Raw genomic sequence first — 26,245 nt, 5'->3', positions numbered from 1 at the left:
TTTTGCCAGTTTGGGAGAGAGGGAGCTGATGTATGGCAAAGATATATATGCTCTTGGGGAAGAAGAATCTTCAATAGTAGGTAAACGATGGTGAGAGATAAATTTTTCAATGTTCTTAAGAGTGAAGCCATTGTTGAGAAAGGTCCTTTTTAGAAAAATAAGTTCATTTTTAATCTCCGTTTCGTCTGTTAATAAAGATCTGGCTCGATGTGCCAGGGTTGAAATAATACCAAATTTCTGTGGAGGGTAGTGATGGGAGGAAGCATGAAGGTATCTGTCTGTGTGTGTGGGGCTTTCTAAAAATTGAGATTTTGATATTTTCAGAGCATCTTGTAAGTATTAAGTCGAAAAAAGCAAAACAGTTGTGGACTAGTTCACAGGTGAATTTAATTTTCTGATGAAATATTGTTTAAAGATCTTATCTTTAAACAGAACCCACGATTAGCTATGGGTAGTCCGCTCTTTCCAGTACTTGCTAATATATTTCTTGAAGCCTTCGATGAAAAGGCAATTAATTTCTCATCACTTAAACCCAAAATCTGGCACCATTTTATAGATGATGTTTTGCTCATTTTGGAACACGGTTTAAACAACCTCAATATTTTTCTAGATCATCTTAACAACTTTCATCAGAAAATTAAATTCACCTATGAACTAGAATCCAACAGCTGTCTTGCTTTTTTGGACTTAAAACTTACAAGCTGCTCTGAACATATCAAAATCTCAATTTTTAGAAAGCCCACACACACACAGACAGATACCGTCATGCTTCCTCCCATCACTACCCTCCACAGAAATTTGGTATTATTTCAACCCTGGCAAGTCAAACCAGATCTTTATTAACAGACGAAACGAGATTAAAAATGAACTTAATTTACTAAAAAGGACCTTTCTCAACAATTGCTTCACTCTTAAAAACATTGAAAAATTTATCTCTCACCATCATTTACCTACTATTGAAGATTCTTCTTCCCCAAGAGCATATATATCTTTGCCATACATCAGCTCCCTCTCTCTCCCAACTGGCAAAAATTCTTAAGAAAGTCAACATTAAAACATATTTCACTACGTTTCCTAAACTTCGCTCCAAACTTAGTAGACCTAAAGTAAAACATCGCTCTCTTCAGTATCCAGGAGTTTACAAGATCATTTGTAAATGTGGCAAACCATACTATGGTCAGACTGCTAAATCTGTCCTTTTTGGCATTAAAGAACACAAAAGGACATATCCTACAATAGGACCCGAGCCAGCACTCTCTCAAGCCATGTTCTATTCTCTATAAACTCCGACGAAGGCTGCCAACACCTCATAGACTGGTCTCAAACATCCAATATACATACTTGTTATGATGAACTCGAAAGAAGGATACTTGAATCTAAAGAAATATCCCCTGATTCAACCCATATGAATGAACGGCCTTAGCTACAATTTATCTGATGTGCACATTTCTACTCTCCAGTATTGGTGCTCTCGAGATAGCTCACGCACGTAATTAACTTCAATTGGAACTTTAGCATGTTTTCCTTTTTTAAACTGTATTACAGTTTTTTATATTAGATTTGTTGTTGTTATTTCATAATGTTTCTGTTATTTTTTATATAATTCTTTGTATTTGACACCTGAAGAACTTGATTTTTTCAATGAAACTAGTAGTGCCTCACGGTTAAACCTTATTCTTTTTTATTCTCGGTGTTATAGTCATTCAAACTATATTAATATTCATAACGTTATTTACCGAGTAAATATGAACTCCGATATATATATGGTGTGAACAGCCCAACTGCAGATTAGCACATCATGTCTTGGATAAAGATCACTTCATCAGATGGAAAAAAATTGTTTTACAAATCTTACTTCAAATTGCAAAGCTTGTACTTGGAAGTAACTCCATTCTTCCCTATAGAACCCTGATAATTGAAACAGAACTGATGGTTTGATTAAAACACCTTTTTACATACCATCTCATCTTTCCTTCAACTCAAAAGCACCAGGAGTGTAACTCCAGCATCCAAAACATGACTTTCATGATTTTCTAAGTTATTTCAACTTTTGTCTTTGTTGGTGTCTTTCAAGTGCCTCAATAATGCTGGGTCTAGCAATCAAAATGTTGGTTTTTAAATATTTATTAAGTTAATTATATCTTGCTCCGTGTAGTTATTTTTCCAGAAAATTTCAACCTTAATGTCATAATATAGTCAACACTACAACAGCAAATTCATCAATATAACAAACTACGAAAAAAATTACAATCAAAGCTCCATATGTTTAGTGTTATGCCAACAAAACTTCACTGTAGCAAACTCACTAAAACAACTATCCGTGTGGTTCCTACAAGTTTGCTATACTGTGACTTGACTGTATCTGATACACTCCTTGGTACATCAAAAAAATAGTGATATGATGAAAACTTACTATACAAATAAAAATAAATAAATAAATAAATCAAATTAAATTAAAATAGGGTAACACATAAATACTTACTGAACTATTATTATTATTATTTTTTTTTTGGTTAAACAAATGGAAAGGAATATATCTTTCTATTTCTCTATAATATGAATGCTTTAATCAAGCTTACCTCATAACTTCCTCCTCCTGTTTCCATCAAAAACACAACGCACATTGGATCAGATTTGGAAAGTGCGTCCTTATTTCTGAGATTTCTATATCATTAAAAATAATTATACAGATATTAATTTAACAATGCAACTTTAAGATTCCCAATGGCATTAGTTTAGATTACTCCTCATAACTGAATTAAAAAAAAAAAAAAGCGAAATGTTCATTTTAATTAATAACTTAATATATAAAACCAATAATAATAACTTTAATGAATTAAAGATACAAATATTTCGTACTGAAAGTAACAACATCATCAATGTAGAACAAACAAACAGTTAAAGGAATGGAATACAAAGTACAGAACAGTCGGTGGATTACCAATTAAGTTGTTGCCGCATGCCAGAAGATTAATATTAATAAAATATTATTAAATAATTCTTAAAAATTATTTCACTGATGGTTGCATATGATGAGAATCTCCCAAACTTTTGGGAGAGAAAGACAGTCATTTCGATTCAAATTCGGCCGATGTAAAAGGGCTTCGCAACTTTCTTTAAAAAGGCGTTCATATTTAAACCTGCATCTGTGGAGAAGACAAGCTTTATCCCACTGGATATTATGTTTAGTGTCAATGCTATGTTGTGCTAGACCAGACTTATGAGGTTTCATGTATTCGATATAATACTGATGTTCCTTCATTCTTTTTTCCACAGAACGACCTGTTTATCCAAAGTATGATAAATTTCATTCACATCGTGTCTGGTAAACACTAGTTAATGATAAAGGTGCCAGTTTGTCTTTTGTAGATAGCAACAAGTGAGAAATTTTGTTGATAGGAAAATATGTGGGAATAAGATGATACTTTTTCAAAATTCTGTCAATAGGTTCTGAGATGTCTGAAATATAAGGGATTGGAACTCTGCAGTCTGTTGAAGAATCCTGAGATGTTGGAACATATGAGTCAATTATCTACTATATTTGATTAGGGTTGTAACCATTAGATTCTATTAACTTTTTTATAGTGAAAAGTTCTTGTTGTAAGCTTAATGAGGAGAAGCACACTTTATGTGCTCTATTAATTAAAGATTCGATAATGCCAATTTTTTGAGATGTGTGATGGAGCAGACTTTTGATGAATGTATCTGCCAGTAAAGGTAGGTTTTCGATAAATACTGGTTGATAAATTACCAGAGGCTATGCATGATAAGTGCTTGTCTGAGCAGAGAAACAAGAGAGAGAGAGAGACACTGTAAAAGAGAAGCAAAAAAAATTGCTAAAAAAGTTTTGAAAAGTGAATGTGCCATCTGCTGAATTTAACAATCAATGGTAGTAAGAATGATGAAAGCAATATGAATGTAGCAGAAGTTGAAAAACAGAGTGCAATAATGGTAAGGTTGTAAGCAGTGTTGATGGTGAACAAGCATGTGTGACTGGCAATAAAATTGAGAGAGTGAATGAGAGCGAGAATTCTAGATATGTATGGAAAAGTGAAGAAGTGAAAACAAATGATGTAGGTATGAAAGAGGTAATGAAAGACCTGCAAGCGGTACTGTATGGAGATACGATTATTAGAGGTATGATAAATGGAAAAATGCACAAGGTTTGTTTTCCTGGAGGTAAAGTGAATAAAGTGACTGAAGCGTTGGATATGAGGATTAAGCGAGCAAAAATGTTGGTAGTGGTAATAGGGACAAATGACTTGATTGGGAACAAAGAAAATGTAGGATTGCATATCAGGAGGTTGTTAAGAAGGATAAAAGATAATAGTGTGATAGGAAAGGTAATCAGTTTGTTGCCAGGTATGACAGTAATGAAATGAGGCAGAGAACAAAGATTGTGAGTGATATGTCTGCAGAAATGTGTGAGGAAAAAGGAGTACAGTTTGTTAATGTGTGGAATGGGTACGAAGGATGAATTGAACTGTATAAGAGTGATGGGCTGCATTTGAATGTTTTTGCTGTGAGTCATTTGGAGAGACTGCTGCTGGAAGGTAGAGAAATCAGTGCAAAGAATGAATCTGATTAAGTAAGGAGCAATGCAAAAGAGTGGGGGAGTAAGGATGGAAAGATTAAAGTGGAGCTGATGAATGAAAAAGTGGGTAGAATGAAGGTAGAGAATGAGAGAACAAGTGCGCAAGACAAACAAGGAGACAGGGTGGACAGGAGAATATAGTGGAACATGTGAGAAAGGTTGATGCTCCAAGAGGATGTGAAGGCATGTGTAGACAAAAAGGGAAGGGGTGACCTGGGATCAAATGAAAACAGTTGGATTTGAAGAAGGTTCTGAGATGAATAAGGAGAAAAAAGAAATGGCTCAAGGAAAGTATGGAGAAGTCACATCTAATAAGTTGTATCAGTAAAACTTGTTATACATCCAGAAATGAGACGTTATGTTTGTATACAAATACTAGAAGCATAAGGAAGAAGGGAAATGAAATGGTTGCATTGATTGGGTTTGTTCACCCAAAAATTGTTGGAATAAGTGAGATGAGGTTAACATCCTGACAGGAATAGAGATGGAAGGGTATGATGCATTTTATGAAGATAGAAAGGATCAAAAGGGAGGTGGAGTGCTATTAATGATATAAAAAGAGTTATGTCCATACAAATTATTATTAGATTATTAAATTATTAGTAGAGATTATTATTATTATTATTATTATTATTATACGGGCACCTCCATGGAGTCCAAAGACTCATTGTGAGAGACCCAATCTATCCATACAATCTATCATACCTCTCCTTGAACCCATTAACAGAAAAAACACTCACAACTGACTGTGGCAACACATTAAACTCATTCACCTCTCTTCAAGCAAAAAAATCTTGTCCTCACACTCCTACTGACCACACCTTTATTCAACTTCCAGGGATGAGTCCTTATTCTGGTCCCTCTAGCCAAATGTTGAAACATTTTCCCTGTCTATCCTATAAAAACCCTTTAAGCAACTCAAATGTTTCTATCATATCATCTCTTTTTCTACTATCAACCAACTTTTGCAATCCATACACTTTCAATCTATCCTCATAGGGCACATTCCACAGGCCACTCACTACCTTGGTCTCTCCTCTGAATCCTCTCCACCACTTCCACATCCCCAAGAAATCCAGAGAACCAGACTTGAGCACAGTAATCCAGATATGGGGGTATCAAGGAATTTTAAAGAGAAGGAATTACAACTTCCTTATCTCTACTTGTTAATGTGTTCTTTACTAGCCAAGTAATCTTATGTGCTACCTTAGCAATGTGTCCTCTAAACTTTAACTCTGTCTACCACCACCACCCCTAAATCTCTAGTTTCATCTATTTCCTGGAGTACAGTGCCATCCATGTGATAAACGGCTTCTAATCTACTTATCCCAAAGTGCATAACTTTACATTTCTCGACATTAAACTGACACTCATTAACTTTTACCCATACCAACAATCTATTTAAATTGTCCTGAATGCCTCTGCATCAGGACAATTTAAATCCTTGATTAACAATTACTCTACCTAATTTTGCATCATCGGCAAACAACTGAATATTTCTTTTCAGGTTATTTCCTATATCCTTTATGTACAAAATAAACAGCAATGGTCCCAGCACTGACCATTGTAGCACACCACTAGTCACCTGTTTTTGTCTCGTTTCTGCCCCTCCATATACCAATTTTTTATATCTGTCCAGCAGCCACCCTTTTATTAGAAATTTAGAAATTAGAAATTTATTCAAGTAAAACATTTCAACTACTTAGGCACGATTTTTAGTGAAGATGGTAAATTAAATATAGAAATAGACAACAGAATCAGCAAAGCTGGTATGGTGGGAAGTCAACTGAATAAATTCATATGGAATAAGAGAGAAATTAGTCAGAACACTAAATTAGCTGTATACAAGACAGTGTTCAAACCAGTTTTAACTTCTGGATTCTGAGAGCTGGGTCAGAAGTAAAACACTTGACCAAAGACTAGAGACTGCAGATATGAGAGTCCTGAGAAAGATTAGAGACATGAACAGATGGCATCAATGGCAATATCATATTAAAAACGAGGATATTAGGAAAGAACTTGACATTATCAGCATCCAGGAATGCGTTAGCAGAGCTAATCTCAGGTGGTATGGTCACTTAAACAGAATGGGCGAAGAAAGATTGGCAAAACAAGTGTTCTCTGCCAGGTTGGCAGCAAAACAACCCAGAGGAAGACCAAGATATAGGTGGATTGATACGGTACAAAGTGCCTTAGATGACAGAAATATAAGATCTGATAATGTTGAAGTCTTAACAAGTAGCAGACTGATTTGGAGGAAAATTGTAGATAGAAAGTTAGTAATGATATAATTTTTTTTCCATAATACTATCATATCCTGTACACCCCTTGAGGGTACATGGCAGAAATTTGATGATGATAATGATGCTGCTGCTACTGCACGCATATTGTGATTCCATTGTAATCATGAGCCCTAACTGTGCGTTATTCCTAGTATTGTTTGAATTAACTGTGTTGATGATGTCCTATGATGCTTAGGATGAAATATTTACTTATTAAAACTTATTACTGTGGTTACATGTGTTTGTTTAGTCATAAACTAGTTGACTTCAATTAAGTACCTTCTACTAGTTAGATTCAACAAGTCACAGGTAACAGCTGAATCCCAAAACTACTATAAGACAATCCCCTGCACTAAATGCAAGAATCTTTCCATAATTACAGGATTCACTCGAGGAAGACATTCTGAATTCAAAGTGAATTTCTCTGAACATCTCTGATTCTATTATCATTATCAAACACTGATATGTATTGTATCCTCAAGAGATGTAGAGAATTAAGTTTAAAATATTAATAATCACCTGCCAACAATTTTAATCCAAATTAGTGTGTCACTTATCAGCATACTAACAATGTCAGATCTTATATTTGTATGTTCTATAGAACTTCTGCATTCATGAACCCTTTAGAACTCCATCTTCCTTTGTGTCTTTTCTCTGTCATCAAACCCGTCTTGCTAACCACTCTTCGTCCAATCTGTATGAAAATCATGCAACATCACACTAGATATCTCACACACATCCCTGAATGCTAACAATGTCAAATTCTTACTAATATCTTCATTTTTCATATAATTCTGCCACTGATGCCATTATTATTTTTCATGTCTCCCACTTACAAGAGGTTCTAAATCTATAGTATGGTCTGTATCATGGGTAGGTTAAAGATTTTTTTTAATCGATTTTTCCTATTATTTATTTTTACACAGTCCAGAACCCTTACTCTAGAGATCAAACAAGCCTTCAAAAGTGGGTAACAGTCTTGCAGCAGACAATGAAACCTCCCACCTAAAAACAATCATAAACAACATGGTGGGATTTGAACATGCAACCTTAACCAGATCAGCTATCTGTTTCCCATAAGTTTTCACAGAACTCTTATATATCTGTGGTCTCCAAACTTTGGTCAACTGTTTTATTTCTAACTAAACTCTCAAATTATTATGATTATTATTAAACAAGACCTCATGGAGTGAAAGACTCATCTAGGAGATCCTTTTATCTCACACACATCTCATCATACCGTGTCTTAAACACATTCAAACTCCTTGCAGACACCACACTCTCAGGCAAGGCATTCCAATCACTCACAACTCTGCACGAAAAAAACCTGCCTCTCACTCCCTTCCTCACACCCTCTTTATACAGTTTCCAGGGATGACCTCTGGTTCTCCCACTATTCTCTGTAGAACTTCTCCACCATTGATCCTATAACAACTCCTTACCAACTTGTAGGTCTCTATCATATCTCCCCTCTTCCTTTTCTCCACGAGACTCTGGAAATTACATCTTTTCAATCTTTCCTCATACTCAACATTCCAGAGATCAGAAACTACCTTAGTTAGTCGCCTTTGGACACTTTCCAACATCTCTTCATCCTTCTGAAAACCCGGTGACCAAATCTGGGCACAATAGTCCATGTGTGGCCTAATCAAAGCCTTATACAATGGAACAAGTATCTCCCTACTTCTACACGTCAGTGTCCTCCGCATCATTCCCAGAAGTCTTCACAATTTTGGCGATGTGTCCCCTAAATTTTAGATCCTTATCCATTATCACCCCCAGATCTCTTATTTCCTCTACTTCCAACAATATATTCTCACCAAGCATAAATTCTGCATCCCATCTTTGTTTTCCAAATTTTAAAACCTTACATTTTGCAACATTGAACTCACATCCCCATTTGCTTGCCCAATCACTCAATTTATTCAAGTCTTCTTGCAAGGCCACAACATCTTCACTACTCTTTATGGTTCATCCCAACTTTGCATCATCTGCAAACAACTGAATATCTCCATCCAAATCTTCGTCAATATCATTAATATACAAGTTAAATAGTAATGGCCCTAAAACAGACCCCTGAGGCACTCCACTAGTGACTTTCCTTTTCCTGGATATCGCACCCCCATACACAACTTGTTGATACCTATCAGATAGCCAGTCTCCAATCCAATGCACTAATCTAATATCCAACCCCATCTGCTCTAGTTTGACTATCAACTTATCATGAGGTACTCTATCAAAAGCTTTTGCAAAATCCAAGTATATTACTGTGTATCCTTCTCCTCTGTCCAAGGAAGCAGTCACTTTATTGTAATAAGTAAGTAGATTACTAAAACATGACCTCCCTTTAGCAAATCCATGCTGTCCATCAAAGATTATACCATTGTTGTCAACCCAACTCTGGATCCTAGTTCTCACAAGCTTCTCCAACAACTTAACCACAACACCTGTCACACAGATAGGCCTATAGTTTGATGCTTGAGTTCGATCACCTCCTTTATGAAGTGGCACAATCTTGCCTTCCTTCCACTCTTTAGGAACTTGACCAAGTGCAAGACTCGTATTAAAAAAATATGTCAAGGCAGGTGTCAACTCTCTGGCACACTCCTTCAGAATACGCGGTGATATATTATCAAGTCCCGCAGCCTTATTTACATCTAGTTTACTCAACTCCCCCAAACACCTCTTGCTCACTTACAGTCAGTCTCTCCTCCCCATTATCGACTGCTCTTAATCTCTCCATGAAGTCACATTCACAAGATTGAAAGATCTTTATGAACTGCTCATTAAGTATCTCCACCACACATTCTGCAACAGCTGTCTTTATACTATTTCCTCCAATCAATGTCATCCTTGCATAATCATTCTTTCTTTTGCTGTCTACATATCGAAAGAACTCCCTAGGATTCTTTTTGGCTTCATTAGCTAACTGCTGTTCATACCTCTCTTTAGCTTCTCTCACCAACCAAGTCACCCTCCTTGCCTGGTCTTTGTAGACCTCATGAAATTGGTTACTTCCACTTCTCTTATGCTGCCTCCACAATGCCCTTTTTTTCTGTATTGCATGCTTAATCGCTTTATTCATCCATCTCACACCCGTGGTATACATTTAGACATTGCATCTACTAAATAGTTTTTGAAAATCCCCCAAGCTGCATTGATCTCTTTTCCAGCTAACTCCTCATTCCATGCTACATCTGCAGGCTGTCTCCTGAGCTCTTCATAATCACCCCCCCTTGTAGTTCCACATATACCCTTTTTTCACATGAGGTGATTACCTGGGTCCTTGCACTGCTGGCAACCACCCAGGTAATCACCTCATGGTCACTTTCACCAATTGGTGGATGATTTGACACCTCATTTATAATTACATCTTCCGATGAGATGACCAAATCCAAGACCCTTAATCCTCGTGTGCCCTCTGTTACATACTGTCTGAGGTAGTTATCCCTCAAAAACTCAAGAAACTCATTTTCTTTACTTCCGGTCACTATCTCTTCATTCCAGTCTATATTGCCATAATTAAAATCACCCATAATGATCACCCTTTTCTTATTTGCTTGGATAATTTGACTATACATTTCACTATCACCACCATCCACATTACCAGGTCTATAACAACATCCAACCAAGTATTTGATTCTATTCACCTCTATCTCACACCATACTGCCTCAAAACCACTGGCCCTATTTCCCCTCTTGCATCTCTACCTTGTATGGACATAACTCTTTCTCTATCATCAATAGCACTCCCCCTCCCTTTTTATCCCTTCTATCCTCACGAAACACATCATACCTTTCCACATCTATTCCTGTCAGGATGTCGTCCTCATCTAACCATGTCTCACTTATTCCAACAATCTCTGGGTGCACAGACACAATTAGTGCAACCATTTCATCCGCCTTGTTTCTTATACTTCTAGCATTGGTATACAAACACAACAACTCATTTTTGGATCTACAGCTAGTTCCACTGATACCATTCACTCGATGTGATCTCTCCATGCTGGACTGGGGCCATTTCCCTTTCTGCCTCTTCATTTTAGAACCCTTTGAAATAACATCTGTTTCCTCTTGATCCCTGGTCATCCCATTACTTTCCTGCCTACACATGCTCTCACCTCCTCTTGGAGCATCCACCTTTCTCATGCTGTGTACCCCTGTCCACCCTGAGCCTCCCCGTTTCCCTGCTCCTCTTGCACACCCATTCTCTCATTTTCTATACTCATACCACTCACTTCCCCATTCATTTCCACTTCTTCAATCTCTCCTGTCTTACTCTCCTGCTCTTCCACATCACTCCCCTCTCGATCTCATCCATTCTCTCTATTCACTCCTCTACCTTCCAGCAGCAGTCTCTCCAAGCGACTCACATCATAACCACTCAAATGCAGTCCATCGCTCCCATACAGCTCACTTCGTCCCTCAAACTCATTCCACACATTAACAAACTGTACTCCCATCTCACACATTTCAGCCAGAATATCATTCATAATCCTTGCTCTCTGCCTCATTTCACTACAATCATACCTGGGCAACACACTGACCACCTTTCCTGTCACACTATTCTCTTTTATCTTTCCAAGTAGTCTCCTAACATTCAATTTGACATGCTCTTTGTTCTCTCTAAAATCATTTGTACCAATTAATACAATTAACCCTTTTGCTCGCTCCCGCCTCATATTCAATGCCTCAATCACTCTACTCATTTTACTGCCTGGAAAACATACCTTGTGCATTTTATCCTCTAGCACACCTTTAATAATGGAGTCGCCATACAACGCCACTCGCTCATCTTTCGTTAACTCTTTCATGCCATCATGATTTATTTTAATAGTTTTGACCTGAATTCTCTTAATTTCATTCCGCATCCATTTCATTTCTTGCCTCATCCAATCCAATTCACCTTCCGAACCTCGCGACACATTCTCTCTATCATTAAATCTTTCTAACTTTCTAACTCTCGACCCCCTCTTCTCACTTTCCCTCTCATTCATCCTTCTTTGTTTCCGTACTTTCAGTCCAACATACGTCCAACTTTCACTATCATTCTTCTCACTTTCACTCTCATTTATCTTTCTTAGTCCGCGCGGTTAGCCTAGTGGCTTTGCGCTTCACAACCATATGCCTGGGGAAGGAGTGTCCTTGGTTCGATTCCCGTCCACGACGTGAGGAGCTTACGGATCTTCCTCAGCCATAGCCAAGTTAGCCGGTCTTGGGCGTGGGCAGCAGGGTTTTTTCTGCCAGTTTATCTGGGGTTTTTCATCCCGCAAGCAGGCAAACCGGCCCCGTGAACACACAGGTTACAGTCATAAATACTTACGGCAAGGAAGGCAACGGGAAACCACCTTGCTCATAATCATCTCTCCCTAGAATGGTAGCATTTAGCTACCCTCCCGCGGCCGTATGGCAGATGGGAACCAGAAGATAGATTTTCCAATGAAAAACTCTAGTTTTACATGTTCCCACCTGTTTTCATAGTTTTTGTCTTCATATTGTTTATTTTCTTACCAAATTTGTTCCAGCAGTTATTTAAATTTACTTAAAGAATTCAGGAGAATTGCACTGAATTTCATTAGAAATATAACATTATTTGCATAAAGTAAAAAGTTAAGTTTGATATCTCTGATTATGATACCAGGTTTAATGCCACTTTCACAAAGAAATCCATGCAGATGATGAATAAGAGTGGAACATAGTGTGCACCCTTGTGTTACACCTGAATTTCCATCAAAGAATCTCATCTTTCTGCATTGCCTTTAATTCTAACTGCTGATTAACAACTTAAATATACAGCACATATTGCTCATTGTGTTCCACTGACCACATATAATTGTATCATTTGAAAAGCTTTTCTCTGAGCATCTTGTCATTTGCTTTTTCTAAATAAAATTAAAGTGCAGATCCTTGTAATATGACATAATTTTTCAACTATTTGTTCTGAAATAAAAATCTGATCCTGACAACTATATCCAGCATGAACCCCGATTGTTCATCCCTAGGATTTCTCGCCGAATTTCTGTTAGCATCTTCTCAAGTACAGTTGCATAAATCTCACCTGGAACACTCAGCAGGGAAATTTCTCTGTAATTCTCATACTGTTTTATATCCCTTTCTATGGAAGGGAATATGAGAGCTCTACTCCATTAATTTCGACTCAACCTTCTGAATTATGCAGTGTAGCCACTGTAAAACTTTTCTATCTATTTTATCTATATTTCAGTAGTTCTAGTTTGAATGTCATATATTTGAGCTGTTTTTACACATTTCTGGTTTCTAATGGCTTTTCAGCCTCAAGAACTGCTCTGTATTCCTGAAAAAGATGTGAGTTTCATTCTCATCATAACAAGAGATTCTTTATGTGGACTTTTCCAATTGTTTTTCAATTACGATTTCTTCCCTTAGCCTTAATTCCCCTTTGAATGATCAGTCACAAAAGGGTTTCAAGTAATTAATATGATCAATTGCTAATTTCTTGGATGTTATTATCAAATCTCATTCATGTCACTTTAAAAAGACTATCATGAAGTTGTTGCTCCAAATATTTACTGCTAGTTCTATTATTAGCTTTCATTCTCCCACATTAAAATCCACCATTAATTAAGGTATTTTAATGTGGTTTGGTTAACTGATGACCTGCTCTCTCAGCATCTCACTCCAAATACTACTGCATAGTCTGCATTTGCTTTGCATTTTTTTTTCTACAGGTGCTGTTCCAATGACCTGGCACTGGTCAGTATTTCACTTTTCATGAGCAGCAGCAGCTCTACATCTTTATTATAATCCAACAGCAAAAAAACCCAAACCTGATTCTCCTCATCCTGTTCTCTATCTATCTATTTTCTGGAAACTGCTAATGAAATGTCCCCATGGACAATAATCTCGTGTGTGTGCAAGCATCACCTATCAAATTTTTAGCCTTTGCAGTCCAAATCTCAAATCACAAAGAATTGAGAAGTCAAGTAACTTTGCCAGGTGGAAGTGAAAAATGAAAATTTTAAGCAGGCTCGATGACCAGTGCCAGGTCATTGGAACAGTACCTGTAGAAAAGATGCAAAGTAAATACAGACCATGGTAGCATTTGGAGTGAGATGCTGAGAGAGCAGGTCATCAGTTAACCAAACCACATTAAAATACCTCAATTAATGGTGGATTTTAATGTGGAAGAATGAAAGCTAATAATAGAACTAGCAGTAAATATTTGGAGCAACAACTTCATGATAGTCTTTTTAAAGTGACATGAATGAGAGTTGATAATAACATCCAAGGAATTAACAATTGATCATATTAATTACTTGAAACCCTTTTGTGACTGATCATTCAAAGGGGAATTAAGGCTAAGGGAAGAAATCGTAATTGGAAAACAATTGGAAAAGTCCACATAAAGAATCTCATGCAGATTCTTTATGATTATTTTTATTATTATTGTACAGGCACCTCCATGGAATCTGAAGACTCATCACAGAAGGCCCACACTATCTACACACTGTATCATACATCTCCTTGAACCCATTAACAAGCAAAGCACTAATAACTGAATCCTTTCCTTCAAGGTCACATGGTGATTACCATTCATTATTAAAATTTATGAAAACAATTTTTTATGCTACTAAAAAAAGTAGCATTTTTTCACCAGAGATCAGGCCAGTAGTTGTAAGTAACGGTTGATCAAATTACTGCAACTTTAGCATACCATGTGGATTGAAATATAGCTTGTTTTTTCCTTGTATAAATTATTATTATTATTATTATTATTATTATTATGTGACACCTCCAGGGAGTCCAAAGACTCATTAAGGGAGAATGTGCCAACAACATCAAATGATTGAACCCCTTCCAACTACTAACCACACTCAAACTTGCTTAACTTTTTCGTGAGCCATTAGTAGCAGAGGCTCTACCAATTGACCAACCTTATGTGTATATTCCAGATGATGACCTTGTTATAAAGGTCAAAACATCAAGTGATTATTTTGGTTTATTGTAGTTGTTTCCATAGTTTTAATAATGAACACTAACAACTGACTCTGACAATCTATTCCATTCAATTACAGCTCTCCAAGTGTAAAATCTACTCCTCATATCCCTATTACTTTTATTCAACTTTCAAGATGACCCTTGTTCTGCCCCTCTAGGCGAAGTGCTGAAAACATTTCCCCTGCATCAATCCTAGAAAACCCTTTAAGTAACTTACATGTTTCTATCACACCCCCTCTTTTTCACCTATCAACTAACTTCTGCAGTCCACACATCCTCAATCTATTCTAATTGGAAATGTTCCACAGACCACTCACCATCTTGGTTGCTTGCCTCTAAATCCTCTTCACCACTTCCTCATCCTCAATAAACCTAGGAAACCAAACTTGATCACAGTAATCCCTACTTGTCAGTTTGTTCTTCAATAGCCAAGTAAATCTTATGAGCTACCCCTTTACAATATACCCTTTAAATTGAACTCTCTGTCTACAACCACCAACTCTAAATCTCTAGTGTCATCTATTTCCTGGAGTACATTATGTAAAAATTAAACAGTAGTGGCACTAGAATTGAACCTTGCAGCACACCACTAGTCATCAGCTTTTGCCTGGATTCTGCTACTCTGTATACCACTTTTTGATATCTGCCCCTATTATCCACATAACCAGTGTCATATCATATCCATTCCCATTTGTTCTAATTTGCATAACAGTTACATGTCGTATTTGGTCAAATGCCTTTGTAAAATCCAGCAGAATCATCATGTAGCTTCCAACTCGGATGTCACTTTATTATAAGAGCTTAATATATTATTAAGGCATGATCAACCCTTCACAAAGTCATGCTGTCCCTCAGAGAGAGTATCACATTCTTATCCACCCATTCCTGAATTCTCTTTTTGAATAACTTTTCCAGTAATTTTACCACCAATCCTGAGATAATGATTAGTTTCTAATTTGCTAATGCAGTCTTAGAGCCTCCCTTATGTAAAGAAATTATGATGTCCTCTTTCTGCTCCAAAGAGTGGAAAGAGGATAAAACCTACCAAAGCTGAGACTTAAATTTAACAGCCTAATCAGAGGCCTTGCACATTCCAGCAAAACATAAGCTGATATCCCATCTAATCCCACAGCTGTATTTACATTGAGATTCTGCAATATCCTAAGAACCTCCAATCCATCCAACTCTGTTCCTGCATAAGTCTCTGTCAAATATGTCACAGCATTAATCTCACTTGTATGATCTTGCACAGCTTATAACCAGATCTCTTACAGCTTATAACCAGATCTCAATGATTAAATTAATAATTAAATTACTAATACAATGATTACAAGTATTAGTAATTTAAATGGATTGTAACAGTAAAAATTTCATGAATTTTCTTAAAGAAAACAATCAAGCATTAAAAGGCGCACAAAACCCAACTAAGTAAATGAGACAAAGTTTTTTCATGGTATAATTTATTACTATTATTATTATTATTCCTGACACCTCCAAGGAGTCCAAAGACTCATCGTGGGAGGACACCTACAACTGTCTCAACCACTACACCGAATCTCTACTACGAATCATCTCCATCAACGCCATCTACCACCCACCTCCACCACCACTACAACTAGTATTCTATGTCTATAAATTGCATGTGTTCTGAAGGGTGGATTTGTCTGTATGCGGCTATGTTTGTGACTAATTTATATATATTTTTTTTATTATAACATTCCAAATTTGTAACATAAAATTACAAATTTGGAATGTTATAATTTTAAATTAAAAGTTAGTAAACAAACTAGCACAACATTGCAAAAGTGATAAAAATAACTTGGATAAAAAAACTTGGAAAACTAAGACTCTGATCAGATAACATGATATTTACTGTGGTCACCATGTTTTAGAAGGGATGGAAAATCTCTGGAGGTGTAGAGAAAGTTGACAAAAATGATTTTAGAAGTGTGAAATATTAGCTGAGGAGACTAAAAGTATCTAATCTGAAGGATCTGTTTGTAACTTAAATAAACAGTCTTCATATTTCTATTTATTCAAAATAAACAGAAGACAAAAGTGATGTGATAGTGATGGTTAAGCTGTGGAAATGTACTTATCCAATGGATAATGGATATTTCAAATGGTAAAACAAGGGAAAGGGTGGAAATTACACAAGGGATTATGAACTAAGTTAGAAATAAAGAGAAAGAGCAGAAAGTGAAATGATAACCTTGGAATATATGGCCTGAATGTGTTTCTTAATGTTAAAGGTATGAACAAGTTCATATTCAATATTAATAATAATATTACAAGATATGCTGCAAGAAGAATTGACTTCCACAAAATCTCTGGACTCATCGAAGTTTATTATGATAATCATTTGTTATACTTGTTCCCCTCCATGAGAATTCTAATAACTTATCATTCAAGTTTTACTTTAGAATACTTTAATTCTTCTGTAGGTAGTTTTCGGTATTGAGACCACATTGTAATATGAAGAGTTTATTAAAAATAAACAAATAAACCCCCGACAAGTTTCGTGGTTCATAAGACTTGCATCATCAGGGGTAATGGTACATAAAAGTTTTACACAACAAAAGCCTATTAACGATTATTACACATAGATATTTTTTATAACTTCACAACTGCTAAATAACTGATAAACCAGAATACAAATGATATATTCATTACTATATGCGTGTTGGAACATTGCTATTGTTGCTATCACATTCTGTAGTATCACACGTGCTATATCCTAGGTCCGTGGCAGTTAAATTTTTTATGAAAGCAGACTATACTTGGTGCAAAATTAAGCCTTGATTTTTATTGCATTGTGTAGAGATCCTGTGAGGCTTCTTTAAATTTCTTGTGAAATAGTTATTATCAATATATGACATTTTTGTTTGTTGTCAGAGTACGTGATGGCCAGTAGTGGCTGTGTGAGAATGCCAGGCCTGATTTATGCTCTCAGTTTTAACTTTTTTATTTTTAATAAAATCTTTATATTACAATGTGGTCTCAATACCAAAAACTACATAAAGAAACCTATGTGCACAGTTTAATTCTTCCTCTTTTATTATAATTTCACCGGTATTTCGAGGTGAGAAGCAAACTCTGAAAAAGTTCAGATGCCAATAACAAAAGCAGTATTGGGATTGTGGAATACTGACTATGAAGACAGATTGAGCAAATACAAATTCTGGTAAACAGGAAGAGCAGGAGGGAGATATGATTGAGACATACAAATTGTTAACAGGTACTTATCAGCCAGATACCCAGGATATTTTACAAAGGGTGGAAGGAGGGAAGAGTATAGGGACAAGAGGTCATTCTTGGAAGTTGTATAAAGGTATGGTGCATAAGAGAGAGAGAGAGTTCAGCATGACTTTTTTTGCATGAAGAATGACTGGTGAGTGGAATGTTTTGCCAAATGGGGTGGTGAGTGCACAAACATTTAACCAATTTAAAACAGGGTATGATAAACATTATCTTTGTTAGAATGCATCATCCTATTGCCTCCAGGAGGTGTTTGTATAATAATAATATTCTAATTGCCAAAATGTACCTAAATATTTGCACATAACTAATGCAATTAATTTTTTTTTTTCTTTCGTCTGAATAAAACGTATTGGTTTTGCTCCTTCGATATATGACATCCTATTTGTAGCACTTAATAACAAATATGAAAAGCGTAGAATAACTTATATGCAAATTGGTGTCATTCGGAGATGTTCATACGGGTTATTCTCATTTTCAAAAATGGCACGCCTACCTGCAAGAAACACTGACTTCTACTTTAGTAACAGGTACAGATGCCACGCCAGGCTGAAATGTTGCCATATTAAAGGTTTATAACTGCATAAAAGTTTCAAAATAGCATGGAAATGAAATTGGTGCTGCAATTTACGATTACTTTTAAGAGCAAACTACAGGATTCTTAAGAAGTATACTTCGATCCTGATTACGAAATCTGTGGAAAACAAAAACTAGCGTTTTCCTTTATTTAATGTTACAAAAAAAAAAAAAGATATGTACACAGCCCCTCACAAACGTGTAAAATAGTTAATTTCCTTCCATTCCCAATAGTTGCAAATAATCATTTATACCTAGAAGTTATTGAAGATGAATGCATCTAAGTTAGCACTTTAAGCCCAACGTTCGCCCAAAATGAGCATAATATTTGTAAAAACTATTTACTAAAATAAAATACACTTCGAGTTCCTTAGTACTGTACAAGAGATTTTGCTCTCTTCAGGTTTCTTCCATGTCTCTGAGAAGAACCAACCAGTTATAAACAGCTGTCAGGCAAGTAAAATCGTATCAAAATGGACCACTAGAAGGCGAATATATGGACTCTTGGACAAGTGATCATGTCTTCTATAAGGTCCGCGCTAGGTCAACTCGTAAATGCCAGCGAGTGTATTCCCGTAAGCTCTCTGGTCAAATTTCGTACAAAACTTTCATAGTTTCTACATTGGACTTTGAAATAATGCTGGAATTAATATCCACTTGATTTATATAATAGTAAAAACTGTTTATCAGTATGCTCAGGAGGAGCATGAGGGATTCGTTTAACGGAATTTTAGGAGTTTTTAGAATTTTAGAAGTAGATTTTTTCTTCTAAAGTAGAAAAGCAGTTGAAGTTAACGGGGCATATTGCGCAAGTGTATAAAACAACCCATTGGATTAATTATCATCATCATCACGCTTTTCAAGGATTTAGACCTAGAGTGGCTTGTTGTATAAACGCGTTAGAAGTCATCATCGAATCTCTTAAGAGGACGTCTTGATTTTCTATTTCATAAAATTTTGTCATTTAAAACTTGTTTCGGTAATCTTTCTGTTTTCATTCTTTCAACGTGTTCCATCCATTTATGTTTATATATATATTTAATTTTTTATATTACTGATTCGTGATTTAAATCTTTCATAATTTCTTCATTTCTTTTGTGATCGAATAGAGTATACTTTGCAGTTTCTCTCAGGATTAATTATCTGGTTATTGAAGAATTTCTTGACAAGTAGAGAGAGAGAGAGAGAGAAGCATGTCATTGAACCTCTTTATAAGGCTTTGATACGGCTCCCATCTGGACTGTGAACAGATCTTGTCACCTGGGTTTCTTGGAGATGAGAGATGTGGAGGTGGAAAGGATTCAGAAAAAGGAATGAAAAATTTGTGGGTTAGAGAAGCTGGTTGACAGACAGGTAATGGTGTGGACATGAGAAAGATTATATAAGTTGTTCAGTAGGGTTTATAGGATATATATTTCAATAGTATGAGCAAAATTTCCATAACTATACTCTTCTTAATTTGCATCCCTGGAAATTAGATAAGAGTGTAGTAAATAAGTGCGTGAGGACAAGATTTTTCCTGGAAGAGTGATGAATGAATGACTGAGGGAAATGGGATGCCTGAGTAAGCTGCGAGTGTTTTTTCGGTGAATGAATTCGAGGCATGATATGACAGGTATGTGCAAAAGATGGTTAGTGTTGATGCTAGTGGACCTTCGATGATAATTCCTTTCCATAAAAATGCCACAGTGTAGGCAGCGCCTGATTATACAGAATATCAAGATACCGATATCCCTTCATGAAGCCACGGACAACGATCAGTGGTCCCACTCCCAATCAGCGGAATGCTTCCCACACCATTACTTCTCCACCAACAAATTTTACTGTGGGTTCGTTTACTTGTTCGTTGTTGTGATATTCGGCTTGTTTGACGACGCTCTTCCGTAGAAACCCAGTAAATAGAGTTATTTTCGTACAGTACTATTGCTCACCGTGGTGGTATTGTCGATCTGGAACGCATAACGGATGGTCTGTACCGATTGTGATCAGATTTTGTGTGCCACCCGTTTTAGCAACCCTCCTGTCCCTGTCCGTCATTTTCAGCACTGTCCTAGGTGTTTTCCTGCACTAGCGATGCCAGAACGTCTCCATTTGTTGACCGAATCGCCAACCGTTGATTTTGAATGCTCCAGTTGAGTGGCAATAGCATATAAATATGCCACCAATGTGACAGCCCACGATGACATTTCTGTTGAGGTCAGTGAGTTCACTTGGTGTTGCTGTATCACCTGTATTCCACTGTTACCATTAAATATTGCTTCCTACTCTCTGTAAACCGGTTTTTATGTTATAAACGAACCTTGAATGTTCCATACCTTCAAATAACAGGGGTGTTCGAACAATAATTTGTAGATACTGTATAACTGGTGGTATTTTGTTTATTTTTGATAGTGTTGTTTAGTCAACTATCATTATGCTATATCCTTTCAGAAACATTTTTCGTTATGGCACCGATGCCTACGAGAAAACTGGCGACGAAGACATCGATGTTAACTGATATCAACGTGCGGGATCTAGTGTGATGTAGCGCGTGTTTAATGTATTCGTTGCTGAGAGTGAATGCTTTGTGGTTATGAGAGCGAGATTGGAGAAAATATTTGTCGGAAATGTTTCGTAAGCGAGTATAAGAATTTCGAGTCGTGTCGGGAGCGAGAGACTGAAGTGAATGATATCATGGATATAAGGCAGAATTGTCATTGTTGTGCAGGATGTAGAGGAAGCAGTGCACGAAATACCAATGAGAGTTTGAAGGAAGTCGTTGAAAGTAATAATGTCGATGATTAGTTACTAGCGCTGGAAGAAATTGCACGCTTACATGGGCTCCTTACAGGACAAAACGTGAGCTAGCGGCTGTAGAAATGATTGGCCTGTGGCACTAAAGGACGGAGAATGAAAGAAAGTGTGAATGGAAAAAGTATAAAAGTGCGAGAAACTGGGAGAAAAGAGACAGTGTTGTATGTGGAGTCGATGACAAAAGGTATGCTTAATGAGAAAATGACGAAAGCATGCTTTTCTGGTGCGACGATCAAGGATATTAGTGAAGCTAAGTTTGTAAAAGAAAGAAACGAACGAATTAATTGTTTTGACGGGCTAAAATGATTTGAATGAAGAAGAAGCAAAAGCGAAAAGTAAGAAAGTAAAGATTGTGCATCTGCTACCTCGGTATGAGAGGAGAGAATTGAAATAGGCCATGATTGTCAATGAGAAGATTGTGCAGAAGGAATGGTGTGCAGTTTATAGGTGTATGGAGCGAATCTGATGGATATAAGCACCTGTATATACCTGATGGACTGCATTTAAATGGTTTTGAAGTTAGGCGATTGGAGGAAAGTGCCTGAGACGCTTGAGAGTTTGAAAGTGCGAAATCAGGAAAACTAGAGATGGAGAAAGCAATCAAGTACGTGTCTAGCTTTCCCTGGCTCAGTTAGGTATGAGTGCAGGAATGATTATGAAGAGCTCAGTGCACTTTCTCATGTTTTGAATCTGAATGGGCAGGTAATTACATTATGTAAGTGTAACTGTGGATTCAACGGGATGTTGAAATGCATATACAAGAATGCCCAAAGTGTCAGAAATAAAGGACACGAGTTTTTAGCATTGTTCAATTCAAGTTGACCAAAAAATTATTAGCATCAGCTAGACCTGGTGTTCACATAATGATGTAGTTACAGGAATAGAATGTAATCGATGTTGTGTTTTCATAGGGCAGGAGGAGGGGGTATTATTAATGATAGCTGAAAAACTTTAACCAACAAAATTAAAAGGAAAATTGCAGTTCTGATGGAAATGATTCACTTGTGGTTGTCTGTGTGAGATAGAGAGCCAATAAGACAAAATATATTGTTGGTTGCTGCTATGAAGAAGAAGATCATGTGGATAACATGCATCAGCAGATTAGCGCAACGACTGCAGGCCGAGCAATTATCATCGGCGACTTCAAATGTGATGATATTAATTGGAAAGAGTAAAGGGCACATAGCAAAATGGGAAGGGAGTTTATACAGTTACTAAGGGATACTTATCTGGAAGAGCACGTGGTGGAAGGGACCAGGACGTCATAGTGTCGTGTCTGGTAAAAGTATCAGAAGATCTACCTATAACTGCAATATTGACTCTATCTCTGATTGGGTTAAGTGACTATGCAATCTTGCCCTGGGATGTTGTCAACATGAGAAAGTTCAGTCAAGAAAGGGTTTATACGGAACTATAAAGCTGATGATTATGACAAACTTAGGAGGCAACTTGAAGTAGTGCCATGGTATAAGAAGCTACATGGATTCAATGCATGGGAAGTGGTCAAGGATTGTTTGAGCGAGTCGGTATCACAATGAATTCCCAGGGTTTGGAGGATAAACCGAGTGGGACTTAAGTGGGTGACTAGCAATATAAAGCAGTAGATGCAAAAAATGAAAGCATTTTGAAAGGGATATAAACAACAGGGTGATCAGCATGCCCATGAGCAGCATACGGCACAAGCAAGAACCGGTAACTAATATGATAAGGTTAAATCAGATTTCGAGAGAAAATTAGCTAAGCTGGCCAGAGTAAATCCAGGAGAGTTTTAATGCTATATAGCAAGTAAGAGAAAGAGTGATTATGGAAAGATAACCATGTATTTTCCACCAGTACTTTACTCATTGCAGATGGTAGGAAAGTGACAAAAGCAGAAGAAATGGTTCATTTACTAAGTAATCATTTCAAGGGTATATCATTCAGGTGAACTTTGCAGTTACTGAGGTGACAAAATCTGATGTGAGCATTAAGGTAGATGAACTGGAGGTACTCAGCATATTGAAAAATATCAATGTGAATACAACAGTGTGTCTGGAAGGTATGTCTGATCGTGTGCTACGAAAATGTGAAAGTGAACTGGCAGTATCCCTGGCGAAGCTGTTTAATCTAAGTGTCAACTCTGGCAGGGTTCCAAGGGAGTGGAATGAGGGTAAAATTCTTTCATTACTTAAAAGTGGTTCAAAGAGAGAAGTAGCAATTTACAGACTGATGAGTATCTCTGTAGTGGTAGTTATAAAGTTTTGGAATAGTTGGTTAAAATTAAAATTCAGGTATGAATATATATGAATATGATACTTTATGGATAGCAGCATGATTTTGTGATAGGTCCTGCCTCAGTAATTTATTCACAATTCATAATAAGGTGAGAGTAGTATTGGATAAAGCATCTACGTTTTGGTGCTATTCATTATAATTGAGTTTTAGTAGAAGTAAGTTGTGATTTCGTCTAGGTCTTGTTGTACTTTGGAAAGAACGGTGTTGATCTGCGTATTGGAAAGTTGTGAACGCATTAATGTATATGTTGAGCAAGGTAGATGATATAATAAATTTAGTTTAATACTTTATCCAAGTGCAAGCAACCAAAGTTTGCACCTGAAGTATTTTCAGGACTGATGCAACCCGTGGTAAAAGTGGACTATGCCCTCATCACTTGTCTTAGTATCTCCCATCATGCAAAGCACATCTCCTTGCGGATATGTATAATGCTATGCATTAAGGGAAGGGCCACTACCCAGACCGGTTTCGACCTTTATTGAGGTCTCATCAGTGGGAACCAGACCTGGAGGTGTTGATACTAAGGTGGAAGTAATGGAGAAGTCATATTTACCTATACGAGTTGCCAAAAGGTGTCTCACCTTATTATTAAATTACTCTGGATTTAGAGAAAGATGTTGGAAGTTTTTCACTTGGTTAGACCATAATAAATTTAGTTTAAACCTTTATCCAAGTGCAAGCAAAGAAAGTTTGCGCCACAAGTATCTTCGTGTTTTCATCTCCTTGCAGACATGTATAATGTCTGTAAGGAGATGTGCTTTTCATTATGGGAGATACTAAGAGAAGTGATGAGAGCTGAGTCCACCTTTACCACGAGTTGCATCAGTGCTGAAAATATTTCAGGTGCAAACTTTGTTTGCTTGCATTTATATAAAGGATTAAACTAAATTTATTGTCTAACCAAGTGAAAAATAAACTTCCAACAGGATAGGTGATAATATGGCACCTTGTGGAACTGCGTGTTTTTTCTGTATAACTCCCGGCTGTAATGTGTGTCCATTTTTGTTACTTGTGTTCTGTTTGAGAGATAGTTCCTGAACCAGGTATACAGTGCTCCTCTTATTCCGAATGAATGCAATTTAGTCAGCAGTATGTCATGTTCAAGTGTATCAAAAGCTTTAGTTAAGTCAATAAGTGTAAGGACAGAGAACTTGTTTTTATCGAGATCTATGTTTATAGCGTCGGTGATATCTTCTAATAAGGTGATGGTGCTTTTTGTTTTCTGGAAGCCGTATCGGTTTTGTGAGATAATGTTGCATTTCTGTAAATAGTTCTGTGTTATTTTTTCAAGAATTTTGGGGATGACTGGTAGGTTAGCTATTGGTCTCTAGTTCTGTGTATCGTTTCTTTTGGCATGTTTGTAAATTGGCGTACTTTTCGCAGTTGTTAGTTATGGAAAAGTAATACCATTGTCGAATATTATGTTCACGAGTCTCAGAAGTATAGGATTTATTTGTTCAAAGTGTGTGAGTCTTATTTTGTCTATTCCTGGAGTGGTCTTTGGTTTTAGCTGGAGAAGCGTTTCCTCCAGTTCCTGTTTTATTACTGGTGGAATATGCATGGCTTGCAGTTGACTTTGTGTTGGTAATTTTTTGTTGACTATTGGTTAGGCTGACCATACATACCGTTTTCAACGGGACAGTACAGTTCTTTTTTTTTTTTCTTTATTTCCCGGACGTCCCGTCGTTTTAATAAAAATGTCAATTTTGCCCCGCTTTTAATAAAAACGATAAATATACTTTAATATTAGTCAATCATAAATTATTATTCATAACCTATAATCGTATATCAATATCATGGATACCAGTAATTTGTATAACCATGGAGTCACATTGTTCGATACTAAATATCGATATCTGCAGTGATTTATTCAGAGAAAATAAACAATGCATGTTGACAACACTTACGCGTCTTAGACGCCGAGTTTTTGTTTTGCCTGTATGCTAACCGGTGGCTTTGTTATTAAATGCCGGTGGTTTAAATTTCATATTTTTTAAAGTTTTAAGACTTAGTTTTTAAAGCTTTTAATCTATCTTTGCAATGTCAAAAAGGCGAAACTGCAGTTTTAATGACAATCTCCAGAAAGAATTCAAATTTCTTTAAGTGGTCAAGCTGTGTAGTGATGGAACAAAAGTACAGATTTTTTCTGAAATGAGCGAAAAACGCCTAGACTTTCAAGACTTTTATAATATTTTAGAGTTTATTCTTTGTCTTCCACGAAGTACAGCACCTATTGAGAGAATATTTTCTGTTATGAGCAATATGTGTTCAAAAAAGAAATCTAGATTAAGTGTTGAGACAATGAGAGCTATGTTAGTTGTAAGACAAAATTGTGTCATGGAGTTTGAAAAATTTTACGATAAGGTGTTGGAAGACCGAAATTAGCTGCCTAAGATCACTTCATCGGATAAATATTCATGGTTCAATCGTGGTGAAACACCCCCTCCCCCCATCTACGTGTACCTAAATTTTTGTATGGGTTCTGTCACTG

At 36.6% G+C, this 26,245-nt stretch overlaps 1 protein-coding gene across 1 annotated transcript in view; it reads right to left on the bottom strand.

Annotated features, from left to right (window-relative positions):
• Positions 1-18,847, bottom strand: part of LOC150110067 (copine-8-like) — a 301,155-nt gene extending 282,308 nt beyond the window's left edge. Inside the window, exons 1-2 of the mRNA XM_090406591.1 lie at positions 18,608-18,847; positions 2,580-2,664 (exon numbers count right to left, since the gene is read on the bottom strand). Coding sequence (XP_090262717.1) covers positions 2,580-2,664; positions 18,608-18,675 — 153 coding nt within the window. The 5' untranslated portion in view covers positions 18,676-18,847. The remainder of the gene's footprint in view (positions 1-2,579; positions 2,665-18,607) is intronic.
• Between the last annotated feature and the right edge of the window lie 7,398 nt (positions 18,848-26,245).

Source organism: Typopeltis vanoorti, chromosome 1 (genome assembly GCF_054136105.1).
Source record: "Typopeltis vanoorti isolate ZY-2024b chromosome 1, IOZ_Tvanoo_1.0, whole genome shotgun sequence".
Classification (NCBI taxonomy): Eukaryota; Metazoa; Arthropoda; class Arachnida; order Uropygi; family Thelyphonidae; genus Typopeltis; species Typopeltis vanoorti.
This window is presented reverse-complemented; position numbering and strand designations above follow the sequence as displayed.